This window comes from Colletotrichum abscissum (assembly GCF_030869225.1).
Source record: "Colletotrichum abscissum strain IMI 504890 chromosome Unknown Scaffold_20.1, whole genome shotgun sequence".
Lineage (NCBI taxonomy): Eukaryota > Fungi > Ascomycota > Sordariomycetes > Glomerellales > Glomerellaceae > Colletotrichum > Colletotrichum abscissum.
The window spans coordinates 647,133-663,903 of record NW_026850099.1 but is presented as its reverse complement, the minus strand read 5'-3'; the positions used below and the strand labels follow the sequence as shown (position 1 = coordinate 663,903).

Below are 16,771 nucleotides of genomic sequence, written 5' to 3'. Positions count from 1 at the left end.
CCATCCCCCTCACCGACACATCACATTTCATCACCTGTTCTCTTGTCTTTTCTTTGACGCATCTTGGGAAAAGCAAGTCTTCAGAACTAATCGTCGTGCGCCTGAGCACTACGCGCCTGCCTAATAGACGAACACCGAGAAGGACAAACTTTGGAAAGTCAACGCCCCGACTTTCTGTTTCTTCTCCCTCTTTTTTTCCATCCTTCGGTTTGCTTTTCTCTCAACCGCCGACCGGCTTCCTTTCACTTCGACTTTTTACTCTTTCGCTGTTTTCTCAGTCGTTTCGAGAGTAATCCGACCACGTCGATCGATTCCACATACCCTTCCGTCGACACTCGAGCAAACAAAGTCTTCCAACTACAGTCACGATCAAATCACCCATCATGGCTGACCAACTCAACATGTCTGGCCTGAACATTCAGGACCAGCAGAACCAACCCCGCTCGTACATCCCGCCTCACATGCGTAAGATGGGTGGTGCGGCTCCTCCGGCGATGAACGGTAGCGGTGGTGGTATCAACAACAGCGCTTGGGCTGCTGGGTGAGTCCTTCCTTCCCTCTCCTCGTGATAAGGGCGTATTTGGCCCGCTTGCCTTGAGTATTGGCGACAGTGGCTAACATCATACAATAGCAACCAGCAGAACTTCAACGCTGCTCAGCCCGGCGGCGACTGGCCTGCCATGGGCGGCCCTGGCGGTCCCGGCGGTCCCCCCGCTGCTGCCCCTGCTCCTCAGCAAAACTTCCACCCCCGCGGTGGTCGTGGTGGCTGGCAAGGCGAGGGCGGTGGCCGCGGCGGCTACAGCGGTGGCGGCTACGGTGGTCACGCCGGCGGCGGCGGTGGCCAGGCTCGCGGCTCTGGCGACGGTCAGTGGCGCGACGGCAAGCACATTCCCGGCCCCGTCAACCCCCGTGTTGAGCGTGAGCTTTTCGGTACCCCCGACGATCCGTCCAAGCAGCACACCGGTATCAACTTCGAGAAGTACGACGACATCCCCGTCGAGGCCTCTGGACATGACGTTCCCGAGCCCGTCCTGACCTTCTCGAACCCTCCCCTCGACAACCACCTCATCGGCAACATCGAGATGGCCCGCTACAAGGTCCCCACCCCCGTCCAGAAGTACTCGATCCCCATCGTCATGGGTGGTCGTGATCTCATGGCTTGTGCCCAGACTGGTTCCGGAAAGACTGGTGGTTTCCTCTTCCCCATTCTGTCCCAGGCCTTCATCAACGGTCCTTCTGCAGTTCCTCCCAACGCTGCGGGTGGCTTCGGTCGCCAGCGCAAGGCTTACCCCACCTCCCTGATTCTGGCTCCCACCCGTGAGCTGGTCTCCCAGATCTACGAAGAGTCTCGCAAGTTTGCGTACCGTTCCTGGGTCCGTCCTTGCGTTGTCTACGGTGGTGCCGACATTGGTTCCCAGCTTCGCCAGATCGAGCGCGGCTGCGACTTGCTCGTTGCTACTCCGGGACGTCTTGTCGACCTCATAGAGCGTGGTCGCATCTCCCTGCAGAACATTAAGTACCTCGTGCTCGATGAGGCTGACCGCATGCTTGACATGGGTTTCGAGCCCCAGATTCGCCGCATTGTCGAGGGTGAGGACATGCCCAACGTCCAGAACCGCCAGACTCTCATGTTCTCGGCCACTTTCCCCCGCGACATCCAGATGCTCGCTCGCGACTTCTTGAAGGACTACGTCTTCTTGTCCGTCGGTCGTGTCGGTTCCACCTCTGAGAACATTACTCAGAAGGTCGAGTACGTCGAGGATGTCGACAAGCGCTCTGTGCTCTTGGACATTCTCCACACCCACGGCGCTGGTCTCACTCTCATCTTCGTCGAGACCAAGCGTATGGCCGACTCTCTTTCAGACTTCCTGATCAACCAGAGCTTCCCCGCCACCTCCATTCACGGTGACCGCACCCAGCGTGAGCGTGAGCGCGCTCTCGAGTTCTTCCGCAACGGTCGTTGCCCCATTCTGGTCGCTACTGCTGTCGCTGCTCGTGGTCTCGATATCCCCAACGTCACCCACGTTGTCAACTACGACTTGCCCACCGACATTGACGACTACGTTCACCGTATCGGTCGTACTGGTCGTGCCGGAAACACTGGTCACTCCACTGCCTTCTTCAACCGTGGCAACCGTGGTGTCGTCCGCGAGCTTCTCGAGCTTCTTAAGGAGGCTAACCAGGAGGTTCCCAGCTTCCTCGAGACCATTGCCCGTGAGTCTTCCTACGGTGGTGGCCGTGGCGGTCGTCCTCGCGGCGGTGGCCGTGGACAGGGTGCCAACCGCGATTTCCGCAAGTACGGCGGTGGCGGTGCCGGCGGCGGCGGCTTCGGTGGTGCTCCTGGCGGTGGCTTCAGCGGCGGCGGTGGTGGTGGTGCCTACGGAGGTGGTGGCGGCGGCTTCGGCGGCCCCCCTGGTGGCGGCTTCGGCGGCGGTGCTGGCGGTGGCGCCGGCTACGGTGGTGGTGGTGGTGGCTACGGCGGTGGTGGCTACGGCAACCCCGGTGGCCCTGGCGGAAACTCGTCTTGGTGGTAAGCATTTTCCCATCACGACATCTGGCGACTGCGAAACAGACGGGAGTCTCGCGGTACGCCGCCAGGCAGCTTTTGCAACTAGCTGCGAGTTTTCAAGTTTCTTTTTTCCTTTGGGTTTGCGCGCATGGGTCGACATGGTACGCATTCATCGTCACGCTTTTTTCTGCATTTCGACTTCTTTTTTTCGACACGGCGACATGACCCCGAGAGCCAACGGTTGTGCCTCTCAAACTCCAACGAGAAGCATCATCGGGTGTTCGGACAGGCATCGGCATCGATAGAGAGCATTTCTTTGATTTTGCTGGACCGAAACTCCATGATACCCTTAGATCGACATTGGGAAAAGCTTTGAGAATCGGCAGAGCTGCATGACAACACATGCGATGTGCTGCAGCGTGGCCGGATCTACGGATACACGACACGGATCCTGGATCTGCCTACGCATTACGACGATCATGTTTCTGCTTTTCTACCAGCGTTTTCCCCCGAAGGGCATATTCGACGCTTTTCGATGATAGAAGGGTCATGCATCTCGCCGTGCATACAATAGACAAAAGTGGATTTTCTCGGTCGTCTGGTCATCATCGACGCTGCAGGTCTGCCTCCGGGGCAAACAGGGCAGGGCAGCGATATTGAGGACAAGGCGGCGGAAATAGACTGGACTGGTAATGGAAGGTTCGGATGGACGGTCGACAGAACGGATAATCACAAGACGTTTTGAGAGCGGGAACCAGTGGCCCTCCCAGGCACAGATTAGGGATTCACAGGGAGGGGATACAAAAGTTCTTGCTCTTAATCGATAATGGCCACAACATGGACATGGTCTTCAAGCTCCTGCAATGGAAAAGGAATTGCGGGGGGCTGGAGGCATCAGAGACTTCGGTCTTGGGTTCGGGGCGAGGCGGCCGTGCAAGGCCATCCCCTGGTAGACAGCCAGTCTGGACTGAGAAGTCCCAATAAAAACAGATTCTGATAAAACCACATGGAAGCGCAGCATGCTTGAAGTGATTCGTGATGCTTGTAGTCAAGGACGGTGGGAGCACCCCTACTGATGATCTGCAGTGAAGCCAAGCAACTCGCAGCCTACCGTCCTCGTGAGAGCACAGTTCCTCTTGCCTCAGATTCGTCAACCCCGAAGACTCTGGTCGATTGTCTGGCTAACTACGTTCCCTCCCAGACTGTGTCACGTCCAGTTCGCCGGGTCAGCGAGACCATCACAAATGATGAGCAGGCTCAAAGTATGGTATCCACTGCAAACGGTAGAACGAGGTCTCAGAAGAGGGAAGTTGACACAGGTTCATGAAATCCCACCAGCATCAACTACGGCAGAATTTCTATACTTATATATATATATATAAAGGAAAACGACTTTGTTCGCTGTTTGTCAATCGACGGCCAGCTATTTAGAGTGTCATGTGAGTTGTGGCCTGTGACGACCAGTTAGTGGAGTTAGATCCGGAGAAACCTGGGCCCGACGTCAGGCTGTGGCCTCAAAGGTAGGTACGTACAGACCATATGTAGGGGCCGCGGGCGAGCCTGGAATTTTAGTGGTTGGGGTCAGCCTGACGCGCTCCCCCAAATCGTGAGCTCTGAAGTGGGCTCCGTGCCTCGCTTTCCAGTGATAGTTGGCGGGATCTCAGCATCAGCAGCTGGTCTGGGCGGTGGACAAAGTCCAATCCAACTCAGCCCGTTACATGGTACTTACGCCCATCCATCAATCAATTCCTCCCCCTTCACCTAATTTTACAAACCATCACTTTTCCAACAACCACCCATCCCTTAATTCAGACAGCTACCAGTTAGACAATCGCGATAGTCGCGGCGGCCGCACCCCGTTCCGCATTCGTGTTATGAGCTCAACGACACTGCATCCATGATCGCAAGCCATCCGAGTCTTCCTTAAATCAATCGACAGTGCCGTTTGACCAACGTTGCGCCTTCCTTCCACGTCGCCCGCTTCTCCCGATTCTACTGCGGGCGGCACAATGTCAGACGCAGAGGCGCCTACGTCTCCGGCGCGCGGCGATGAGGGCAAATCTTTCCTCTCGCAAGCGATGACCGAAGATGACGATACCCGCATGATGGACGGAACCCCCGAGCCGGGCGAGAAGACCACGGGCCGTGGCAAGGGCAAGAACGCAGCAAAGGAATCGGCCGGAGCGGTCACGGGAAAGATCCGACACCTGAAAAAAGAAGACGGCGAGCCGCTGTGGCGCAAAGATATTCAATACGACTTTCTGAAAGCCATCTTCGATGACGAGACAACAGTCTTCACCAACTCGTACGAGCCCGAGAAGCCTCGCCAGAACTTTGCCGATCTCTACATCGACACAATGTCTCGTAGCAGCAAGACCAGCAAGGTCCTTCGCGACAAACTCCTTACCGATCGAGCCGCAGCAAAAGGCATGGCCATGGTCTGTCTGCTGGTCAACATTGGCAGAATGAATACAACGCTCAATTGTCAGTCCATCTTCACTATCAGCGTCTCTAGATATATGCTAACATGCATGCAGTCTTCCCAGAGATGCGAGCCCAGCTGCGAACCTACCATGCCATTCCCTCGCTCCAGGCGCACCAAGACGCGCATGCATACAAGCAACTCCAGGATGCTCCGAGATTGAAATCTATCCTAAAGGGTGGTGCTGAGGACCGCGAAGAGCCTTCGAGTCTTAATAAGATCAAGGCTCAGGAAGTTCCCCGGACAAACCCTGTCAACCTTTTGTTCGTCATCTGCCAGTCGGCTTCCAAGATCGCCGAGTTGCACTTCCCGCCCGGACGAGAATTCCACGACCTAGTCATGAAGACCAATTTCTCCAGCAATTCACGCGCCAAGGCATTCCTCTGGATCATGTGGTTCTACCTAGAGTCTGACTTTACGGAGGAGGGCTGCGACGAGAACCCATTTGGCCCCGGTGTGGACTATGGTGTCGATGTGGCCAACCAGGGCGTACCCGAATTAGAAGATATGACCCCTGAAGAAGAGGCTCTCGAGAACGTTGATGAAGAGGTGGAAATCAAGTTTGGCGAGGAGAAGCAGAAGATGCGTGCAAAGATTCTGGAGGCGGACCAGGCCTACCTCGTCGACAGCCAGACGAAGCGAGGTTCAAGGACTTCTCGTGTAATGGCCGAGGATGGGCCTGCCATCTTACCCCGTATCCGCCCTTCGAAACACGAGTCCGATATGGATAGCACCCGCTCGACACCACCGCCGAAAGCACTAGGACGGGGTCTTGGGGGTTCGGTCCGACGTGGCGGAGCACCTTTGAAGTACCAAATTTTCGAAGCCTCATCGCCAGCCGGTCCAGCCCACGGTTCAGCGGAGGGCATTGTTGCAAGAAAGCCCCGACCTCCCACAGCGCATCAAATTGCGGTGGAGAGGAACCGAAATCAGAGAGTCGAATACATCCTCGACCGTGGCATAAGGAGACAACACCACAAGGCCAGGAAGTTTAGACGACAGGATGGCGCGGTATACCGAGCCTACAAGCGTATCCAGCAGATGCCGAATCCGTTTGATGACAGCGAGGGCGAAGATGGCCCACAGCGACAGTTGGCTTCTTCCGGCGATAAGACCGTCGGCGCCTTTCGTCAAAAGGGTTTTGGTGGGCTAGTGCTCTTAACTACAGAGAACGACGATTTTGGTGAAGAGGCAAGCGCCTACGCTGCAGCGTTTAGACGCACATCACGACGGCTGGCTCGCTGGTCTGCTCACCAAGGGGAACCCCTTGGTGTTATTCCTCCTAGGAAGCGGAAGAAGGCCGATGGCGAGACGAACGGCCACGGTGAAGCTGGCGACATGACCATGGATCTAGACACACAAAGGGCCTCGGAAGCTGCAGATGGATCACAATCTCGGATGAATGGCGATGTCGACGGTGACGAGACTCTCGGCGACATCACGATGGGAGATATGACCATGGACGATGTCGACGATGCGGACAAGACGGCTGCGCCCGACGACGACGAAGAGCTTGACGATATGGATAGGTCCCTTCTCGGCCTTGCGGCTGATGATGCAGAGGACTCCGCCTCCGACGACGAGTAGAAACCGTCCCGAAAGACGGCTCCGTCACCCCGCTCGGATGGCTAACGCCGTAGCGGACGCCGGCGCACAGGATGATGAACCTCTGTAGCCACCGTCGTCGTCGGGCGACGGCCGCAAGACGGGAGCTGTATTGATCTTCTTTCATTTTTAGTTGGTCGTTTCTTAGACTTGTGGGCGTAGGAGTTGTATACTAGCTGGAACGATGGAACAAATACACCAAAAATTGGGCGCGATGGCAATGGGAAGGAGAGGCGGTGGGAAACATTTCAAGACGCTCGAGTAGGAGGCTTCTCATAGGGCGTGTCTGGGGTGGTTTCCCTGTGGCTTTTTTGTACGGGCTTTCTTTTTCTTGTCTTGCTAGTCTCCTTTTTCCTCAGCTTCGTTCCCGTCGTGCCGCAGTATGGCGCGCAAGTAAGTTACAATAGACGTCATAAACCATTCTTGATGACCCCATGCTGCCTGCGTGGTGTAGTTGGGACGGCATTTTTTTAAGGCGAGAAGTTGAGGCAGACGCCATTGATTATGAATGTCCTCGGGGTAGTAATTGACTAGCCTTGAACCTATTTCCAAGAGAAACAATTGAAGTTGTTCGACGAGTGTAGGGGCTCCGACTTGTTCGAGATTCGAAGGCGTGCTTTGGGGTTGACGACACCACTGTGACGGAGGGCAGTGTAGCAGCAGACTGCGCTTAGATGTCATCTTCTTTACTCGTCTAAACAGGATACTCTTTGGCGACTTCTTTTCAACGTCTTCTCGCTGAAGAAAGTTGATCACTTCGTTTACGTCGGTTCATGAAGTACAGCCGCGCGGAATCAAGATGTATCCATCATGCCGTATAGACTCTTATCTTTACAGTCCACACCTCGTTCCCAAATGTTTGTTTCACCAGAGTGAGGGTGATGGTCTCTGATTTTATCAAATCGAGAGCTGTGCAAGTCTTCAGATTAGTAGAGCGCTCTAGATGATAAAATGTACACAAATGGATATGTCCCCGCAAAGAGCCATGATTAGGTATGCTTGACTTTCATTGTCCGGGGAAGGGACTTAATGTCGCAACTCTGCAGCGTGCTTGCGTGATTACTTCCCCAGACGAGAGGCTCAAAATTAAGATTCTCATCTACCCGATCTCCGTCCCCGCCGAAAAGCAACTACATTCGATACTGTCTTCTATAAATACCGCCGGTATGAGGTGTAATACTGGAGAAGAGAGGACCGATTGTTGGATTCCTTGACTGGTTTGATACCAAGGGGAAATTAGGTATATCCTTCTCTATACCCATTTCAAATTGTACATGGCAACGCGTGGTCTTCCGGACAGAGAAAAAGTATTGATTACTCTGATGGCCTTCGAGGATGCATATGGTGCAGCGGCAGGAGAAAGAACAACAGCTCATGCTACCAGGCACTTGGTCTTATTTCATTTCGGTATTGTATTTCGGTTGATGATTAGCTGCGTCAAGTCGTCTCATTACATCTCGTCGCTGCAGGTGTATCGCTCTACGTCTGACTGGAGAACTCAACGGCTATCTTGGACTAATACCTCTAGACCCTCCTTCCTGAACCTGATGTCCCGTACTGCAGACGACCTCTAGCCCTGCTTCGTTTGTGGAGCAGACCTACGCGAGCACCTGGGTTCGCTCTCAGCAGTCGACCGAGCACTGGGCCTCATTTTGTGAGGCTGTTGGGGCAGTCAACAGAGACAAGGCAACTCTCCAGGCTCACAGGGTAGAGTGCAAGTAGCAGTCAGGTAGGTAGGTAGATGCCGATGCCTGCCACACCGCAACTTCAGGTCCTACCACCGAATCAACGATTGACAGAGTCACTGGATGCGCCGGAAGAGAAGGAGACTAAGCATTAGACCTTTGACTCAGATCGGCCGATGGATCAACATGTCCGAATGGTTGGTTACCTACCGGTAGGCAGTACTTGAGCTACGTGGACAATACGCTTGGCCGGGTTGACTGCCTAGCAGCCGCACCTGAATGGGTGTGGATGGTTGAAGCGGATGTTCATGTACCTACTAACCTACCTGCGCGCGCCTGCTTATAAATACAACTGCGTTCACGCGAGGTGTAACTCTGCAACCAACAACGCGCGCGGGATCGTTACGAGGGAAACTCCGCGACTATGTGTCAGATCGGGACAAAGCAGCTGCGGAGTCGCAAATGAAGAAGTAAGAAAGACAACAATTACGCCGCGCAGTCGATGTAAGCACCTCGGCCCAGTGGGTTCAAGATCAAGACTTTGGTTGCCTTGTCAAAGACAAAAAGTGTTGATCTGACAATGTCACTTTCCAGAACTCATCTCGATTCATTGTGGCTTTCGTGTCCGTCTGTAGTCGTGTGACACAGCCACGCTACAAAAGGCCTGCATTCCTCCAAAGACCTCGAGTAGGTAGTAACGCACTTCAGAACCGAGAACGAGTGGTATGTCCACCTGGAAGTCTTGAGCATCTTTTCACTTGTTTAGGCTGGTCAGTCTTGGAAGTTCGGTTGGCTGGCAGCGGGGCCGGCTCCGAGGGGGTGGAGCCGATAGTGACGGGCAGCCGAATCCTCCCCGCCGCCCTCGGATGTCCTTTTGCATACTGCCCAATCTCTCTCCCATCTGCAATTCCGTGAGACTTACATTGTAAAAGAGAATTTGGTCCTGAAACGTTCAGGCTTGAAGCTTGTGTCAAGATAAATCCACGTTGCCTGGTTGTCTCACCAACATACCAGAAATGTATGACGGTAGAGTGGTAAGGTATCGGAGTTGGTGAAGTCCATATGCAAGTACGTGTTACGCGTATTCAGAGCAGGCGGGCTTGCTTGCCAGGCTGTTGAGAAGCTAGGAAGCCTAAGAAAGACGAGGGTGGCATGGGCCGTTCTGGGGCTTAAGTCCTTGCCGACTAAGTCCGCCTGTACCCAATTCTCTCGGGACCGGCTCGGCCAAAGATATGGTACCTACCTAGCTGTTGTGCCAAGATGACGGGGAGAACTGAGTCGTCTATCCGAACGGGTACAGACTGAGGTGGTGTGGAGTCACGTCCTCTGCTGCTCTTCTTTTTTCTCGTTCAGGTAACGGAAAGTTTTGGACGAGGACGAGGGGTTAAGGTTCATCGATTGTTGCCAAGAGTAGCTTATTCGTAGGTCTATGATCCATCAGAAGAACGAACGCAAGAGAAACCTTGCCTCGACCATGATGTGACAACTTCGGATGGCTGGCGAGACTGGATAGTTTTACGCGGCTTGGCAAGACTCGTCTCAATTCTTGGTTGGCGCAGACCACGCGGCCAGTGAAGAGGCTGGCTTCGGATGCATCCTGTGCGATTTTTTTCTTCTTCCTCTCTTGAGTCCCCCGGCGACTACAGGGTCGTTTGATGAATCATGGACCCATCCACTGCAGCGGATGTGTGTGTGTGCCAACGATCTTTCCACGAGGGTGGTTGGCTCCAGGGATGGGCGCTGGGTGCAGGCGGCCGGCAAGCGTCTACCCTGGTGCTGGTCTTTTTGAGGCCAGCTTGGACCGCTATCAACACCAGGCTTCTTGAAGGGTTCGTCTTTGGTGCCCGGGATACCTGGCATCAGCGGGTCTAGACGGCGACGAATTCTCTCTTCGGAGCTATCATTCGAGAAGACAACAAACGTCCTGTGTGGAGAGGACCACAAATTCTCTGGAACGTTTTGCAAGTCTACCTGCACTTTCGATTGTCTTGAGTCGTGAGTCGGATGCTCACTGTTGGGACGGAGTTGGCCATTCTTCATGGACAATTTTCAGATGGTGCAGAGTTGAGCGTTCGTCTGATAGACGAGCCCACAGGTGCTGATTCTCTGCCGGTCTCCGAACAATACGAGGATTTCCGCAATAGGAAGCATGTCGGACATGACAAACCACGTTGAGAAACCAATCGCAGATTGATAAAAGCTGGCTGAACATTGGTCGAAACAGTAGACGGTTTCGAGGCGTAGCTTCGGAATACCACGCGGCTTTGTCAGCTACCTCGCCGGGTTTGGTTTCGACTTGCCAATGTCACGGCAGCGAGCAGGAGAGATCGAAACGCACACGCGGCGTAGTGGAAGGTTGGAATGTTCAAACTAGAGGGCCTAGAATTATGTAGCATTGTGATGCAGTCTTTGGAGATTCTGGGCGAAGAGAGACTGTGGATGCATATTCGCAAACGTAAACGTAGGTAAGAAGCAATGGTTGGCAGAGCTTTTGTTGGTTAAGCTTAAGACTGAGTTGTCAGCACCGAACAGCACCTTAGAGCTAAGGTAGCTCGGGTAGCTCACCCTTTTGTCTGTCGTCTTGCCGAGCCGTTGCCAGTCCAGCCCTGCCCACCTGTCCAAGAGACAACTGCATCGGCTAAAAGATGGCCGCTTAGAAACCAAAGGTGCCTGCTTGTCTGCATCGAATGAAGATGGGACTGAAGTCACTTGCGCAGTTGCGCTTGCCGGGACTGGCCACCTTCTTGCCTCGTGCTAGTCATATCGTAGCATCCCTGTCTCCTCCTGCCCCATCTTGTCCCGTTTCGTGCTGCGTGCCGTTGCACTTTCTTTCCCACCGGAACCAAGTCCACCTGGCACGCCGCACCCCAACTTCCCCTTGAGCCTTTGGTGTTTGCCCCCATGTACTGTGTATATCGAGCAGTCGCAACTGAGGTGGACTGCTGCTTGCTTTCCCCTCTGCTGCGCCAGTACTCCCTACCTGTTGCAGGGACGAATGTCCTTTGTTCTGAGTGGTACAGACTACAGAGTACCCATGGTCAAAATGGCCCAGCACATCCACCTCCACTATCCGGTTGTTAGAAATCCCCTTCGGGGAGTATAGCAACTTAGAAAATCCCGTCTCCCTGGCCCGGACAATCTAATCCATCTGTGTGTGCTCTACTGCAGGCTGTCCCGTTTTGTCCACATCAATCTGTCGGTAGTACTTTATCATTACACGCACTTTTTCTCTCTTTTGGAGGGAACGCGTTGCTGACCATCTCTGACCCATTCTTCCTTTTGCATTCCCCGGCCTCTTTTCCTCTGTTCTCTTCTCCCCTCGCGGAACCTGACGAAGCGCCTTGTGCCAAACCCTTCGGACTTCGTCACCAATTCGAACGGATTTCGACAGCTTTCCTTCACTGTTTGTAAGCGGGTCTAGGGTACGCACATCTAGTCACCCCGTAATGAGCTAGCTTGTGCCCAAGTGACGGACATAAACATCTATCCCCGTCAACGCAGCGAGTGCATGGCAACTTGGCCCAGAATCTATATTGCCTCCGTTGCGCTTGAAGTTGTAGCCAGATCCACTGCTACCGCCAAGATTGAGACGACGTTTGGGCCCAGCTGCCCGATCTGAAAGTCAATATCGTATTCAGACTCGCTTGAGTCTTTCGCCAGAGAATGGCAGACAAGGACGAGAAAACAAACATCACAGCTCCCGACCCACAAGCCGCTGCTGTTGAGCCCGTCACGCCCAGGGAGCCAGAGGATGCCACATTCGCCATCGACATCGACAAGGTGGATGAGAAGGATGAAAACTCAGACTTTGATGAGAAGAATAGTAGACCAGAGCTGAGGGCGACCAAGAGCCATGCCACCGATACCAGCGTCGCCACAACAACTGCAGCCCAGCGATTACCAGAAAGCAAACCATGGTACAAGACGCCAAATCCACTGAAATGGGGCGGCATCCCTCCGGTACCCGACGAGAAGATCGTCTCCCGAGAGTACAAAGCCGGCTTCCTCAGCCTTTTGACTTTCCAATGGATGGCTCCTTTGATGAGTGTAAGTGAAACTGCGCTGGCCTAACTAGAAGGCTTGGGCGTTTACAAGCCAAGCATAACTCAGGGCAAATGTAGACTGACTTGAATTCCAGGCTGGGTATAAGCGGCAGCTTGAACCAAATGATATTTGGGCTGTCAATCCAGACAGGGCCACAGATGTCATGACAGACAAGTTGAAAGCTTCTTTCAAGAAACACATTGATAAGGGAGGCAGATACCCCTTATTGTGGGCATTGCATGAGACGTACTTCTTCGAATTTTGGCTTGGTGGTATGCTTCAGCTCGCGTCCACCGTCTTCCAGGTTATGTCGCCTTTCACCCTACGCTATCTCATCCAGTTTGCGAACGATGCCTACGCAGCTTCGCAGCAGGGCTTGCCACCGCCTGCGATTGGCAGGGGAATCGGCTTGGTGATCGGTGTCACCATCATGCAGATTCTCCAGAGTTTGGGCACGAACCATTTCATCTACCGCGGCATGATGATTGGTGGCCAGTCAAGAGCTGTGCTCATCAGCGTAATCTTCGAAAAGGCCATGTCTCTATCAGGGCGTGCCAAAGCTGGTGGCCTTAAAGATGCAACCGCCGCCACTGCCGTCAACGCCCCGCCAGTTGACGAGAAAGGCAAGAAGAAGGCCAAGAAGAATGCGAAAAAGGGAGAAGTCAAAGGGCCAGGTGTCTCTGGAGATGGCACGGGATGGGGTAACGGTCGAATTGTCAACCTCATGAGCGTTGATACATATCGTATCGACCAAGCGTCGGCTCTCTTCCACTTGACCTGGACTGCACCCATCTCCTGCGTCATCACGCTGGTCGTTCTGCTCATCAACTTGAGTTATAGTGCACTTGCCGGATTCGCCCTTTTGGTTGCTGGCATTCCGCTATTGACAAGAGCCATCAGAAGCTTGTTCAAAAGAAGAAAGTCCATTAACAAGGTTACGGATCAGAGAGTCAGCTTGACCCAGGAGATTCTGCAGTCGGTCCGTTTCGTCAAGTACTTTGGATGGGAGACCGCGTTCCTTGACCGTCTCAAGGAAATCCGAAAACGAGAAATTCACGCTATCCAGATCTTACTGGCAATCCGTAATGCCATCAACGCCGTCAGTCTATCGCTTCCCATTTTCGCCTCCATGCTCTCCTTCGTCACGTATGCAAAGACAAACAACGCTTTGAACCCCGCCGAGGTCTTCTCCTCGTTGGCCTTGTTCAATGGTCTTCGGATCCCCCTCAACTTGCTGCCCCTGGTCCTTGGTCAAGTCGTCGATGCCTGGTCATCGCTGAAGCGTATCCAAGAGTTTTTGCTGGCGGAGGAGCAAGAGGAAGATGTGGTTTTCAAGCCAGAGGGAGAGAATGCATTGGAGATGACAAATGCCAGCTTCACCTGGGAGCGAACTGCAACGCAGGAGTCTGAAAAGACTGTAGGTGGCGCCGCAAAGGGTGGCAAGAAGGTTGCGACTCAAACGCCTGCACCCGCAAAGAACATCTCCAAGCCTGACGAGCCACTTGCCTCGTCTGGCGATAGCACGGGAGATGGTGCCAGCACGCTTGTCGAGGAGGAACGCGAACCTTTTAAGCTGCAAGACATCAACTTTGAGATCAAGAGGGATGAGCTAGTCGCAGTCATTGGAACAGTCGGGAGCGGCAAGACTTCGCTGCTGGCCGCGCTCGCAGGTGACATGAGAAAAACATCTGGCGAAGTTGTGCTCGGTGCTTCCCGAGCATTTTGCCCACAATATGCATGGATCCAAAATGCCACGGTCCGTGACAACATCCTCTTCGGCAAGGATATGGACCGAGCATGGTACCAAGAAGTCATCAACGCGTAAGTAACACCATGGTAGTTTCCTTGCCAAGAATCGGACTGACCTGGCTCTAGTTGTGCTCTGCGGCCCGATCTTGCCATGCTTCCGAACGGAGATTTGACAGAGATTGGCGAACGAGGAATCACAATCTCGGGAGGGCAGAAGCAGCGTCTCAACATTGCTAGGGCCATCTACTTTGACTCCGACATCGTGCTCATGGACGACCCTTTAAGCGCTGTTGACGCTCACGTGGGACGGCACATCTTCGACAATGCCATCCTCGGCCTCTTGAAGGGCAAATGTAGGATCCTAGCAACTCATCAGCTTTGGGTTCTGAACAGATGTGACAGAGTCATTTGGATGGAGGGCGGCAAGATTCAAGCCGTCGACACCTTTGACAACTTGATGAGAGACCACCGTGGCTTCCAACAACTCTTGGAGACAACTGCACAGGAAGAGAAGGAAGACGAGACAGCACCAACCAACCTGGCTGAAGCGCCCCAAGGCGACAAGAAGAAGAACAAGAAGGGGGCTGCACTCATGCAACAAGAAGAGCGCGCTGTGGCAAGCGTCCCCTGGAAGGTGTACGGAGACTTCATCCGCGCCTCCGGTTCCATCTTCAACGCACCCTTTTTGATCTTCCTCCTCATTCTCTCCCAAGGAGCGAACATTATGACCAGTCTCTGGCTTTCATACTGGACAAGTAAGCGTTATCCGCTGTCTGACGGGCAGTACATCGGTATATACGCCGGTCTGGGTGCCCTCCAAGCGATCCTCATGTTCGTTTTCTCGCTACTTCTGTCCATCCTCGGCACCAAGTCTAGCAAGGTCATGCTGAGGCAGGCAGTGACACGGGTTCTCCGTGCGCCAATGTCCTTCTTCGACACCACACCCCTTGGCCGAATCACCAATCGCTTCTCAAGAGACGTGGATGTGATGGACAACAACTTGACGGATGCCATGAGAATGTACTTCTTCACGTTGGCCATGATCTTATCCGTCTTTGCTCTCATCATCGCCTTTTTCCATTACTTCGCCATCGCCCTCGGACCACTGTTTGTGTTCTTCATCCTCGCTTCCTCTTACTACCGCGCATCGGCACGCGAGGTCAAGCGTTTCGAGTCGGTTCTTCGATCTACTGTCTTCGCAAAGTTTGGTGAAGGATTGAGCGGTGTTGCCAGCATTCGAGCGTATGGTCTCAAGACGCATTTCATTGCTGACTTGCGAAAGTCCATTGACGAGATGAACGCTGCGTACTACCTTACATTCTCGAACCAGCGTTGGCTGTCGACTCGTCTCGATCTGATTGGTAACCTTCTTGTCTTCACCGTCGGCATTCTCGTCGTGACCTCGCGATTCAGCGTGCCGCCGAGCATTGGTGGGCTGGTACTCAGCTACATTCTCGGTATCGTGCAGATGATCCAGTTTACCGTCCGTCAACTCGCAGAAGTTGAGAACGGCATGAACGCCGTGGAGCGAATCCAGTACTACGGCACTCAACTGGAGGAAGAGGCGCCCTTGCACACTATCGAAGTTCGACCAGAGTGGCCTGAGAAGGGTGAGATCGTCTTTGACAACGTGGAGATGCGCTACCGCGCCAACTTGCCTCTTGTGCTATCCGGTCTTTCCATGCACGTGCAAGGCGGCGAGCGTATCGGTATCGTCGGTAGAACGGGTGCGGGCAAGTCGTCCATCATGTCGACTCTCTTCCGTCTCGTCGAGCTGTCGGGTGGACACATCACAATTGACGGTGTCGACATTTCGACAATTGGTCTCCATGACCTGCGATCCCGCCTGGCAATCATTCCACAAGACCCGACGCTTTTCAGGGGCACAGTCCGCTCCAACCTCGACCCATTCAACGAGCACACGGATCTGGAACTGTGGTCCGCCCTGCGACAGGCTGATCTCGTTCCAGCAGACGCGAACCTCGAGGATCCAAGGTCCAAGGAGTCGTCAAGCATCCACCTCGACTCCGTCGTCGAAGAGGATGGTCTCAACTTCTCCCTCGGACAGCGCCAGCTCATGGCCCTGGCGCGTGCTCTCGTCCGCGGCAGCCGCATCATTGTCTGTGACGAGGCGACGTCCTCTGTTGATATGGAAACGGACGACAAGATCCAGAACACGATTGCCACGAGCTTCAGGGGCAGGACGCTGTTGTGCATTGCCCATCGTCTGCGCACCATCATCGGCTACGACCGCATCTGCGTCATGGACGCCGGCCGTATCGCGGAGCTGGATACGCCTCTTGCGCTGTGGCAGCGGGAGGGCGGTATCTTCAGGAGCATGTGTGACCGCAGTGGCATCAGACTAGAGGATATCCGCGGCGCGAGCGAAGGTACTGCTCCTCTGGAGATCCAAGCTGGCGGATCGAGTTAGTCGGGGACATCATGAGCTGGTGGTATAAGTGAATGTAAGGGGATAACATAAAATGCAGTACATTCAGGAAGAACAAACATGGTCCCTCAAGAAAGAGAAGGCAAGGAAATCGTAGGGACCATAGCGTCTGGGACAAGTAATTTTCATACCCGGCCCTCCATATACCAGAAGCATCGAGCATGTCTTGCAGTAAATAGAGGGCGTGTAATACAAAATAGAAAAGAAACCAAAAAATGTCAAGAAAGAAGAAACCGCACACCGACGTT

At 53.9% G+C, this 16,771-nt stretch overlaps 3 protein-coding genes across 3 annotated transcripts; all 3 read left to right on the top strand.

Annotated features, from left to right (window-relative positions):
* Window positions 1–383: 383 nt before the first annotated feature.
* On the top strand, window positions 384–2,534 carry CABS01_08819 (DEAD/DEAH box helicase; the record flags this gene model as incomplete). Its single annotated transcript, XM_060542177.1, has 2 exons — window positions 384–541; window positions 632–2,534. The coding sequence occupies 2 exons, from the start codon at window positions 384–386 to the stop codon at window positions 2,532–2,534; spliced, it is 2,061 nt and encodes a 686-aa protein (XP_060401067.1).
* A 1,984-nt stretch (window positions 2,535–4,518) lies between these two features.
* Window positions 4,519–6,578, top strand: CABS01_08818 (INO80 chromatin remodeling complex Ies1; the record flags this gene model as incomplete). Its single annotated transcript, XM_060542176.1, has 2 exons — window positions 4,519–4,993; window positions 5,047–6,578. The coding sequence occupies 2 exons, from the start codon at window positions 4,519–4,521 to the stop codon at window positions 6,576–6,578; spliced, it is 2,007 nt and encodes a 668-aa protein (XP_060401066.1).
* Window positions 6,579–11,944: 5,366 nt separating this feature from the next.
* On the top strand, window positions 11,945–16,505 carry CABS01_08817 (ABC transporter; the record flags this gene model as incomplete). The annotated part of the gene is made up of 3 exons (XM_060542175.1): window positions 11,945–12,328; window positions 12,420–14,146; window positions 14,201–16,505. The coding sequence occupies 3 exons, from the start codon at window positions 11,945–11,947 to the stop codon at window positions 16,503–16,505; spliced, it is 4,416 nt and encodes a 1,471-aa protein (XP_060401065.1).
* Between the last annotated feature and the right edge of the window lie 266 nt (window positions 16,506–16,771).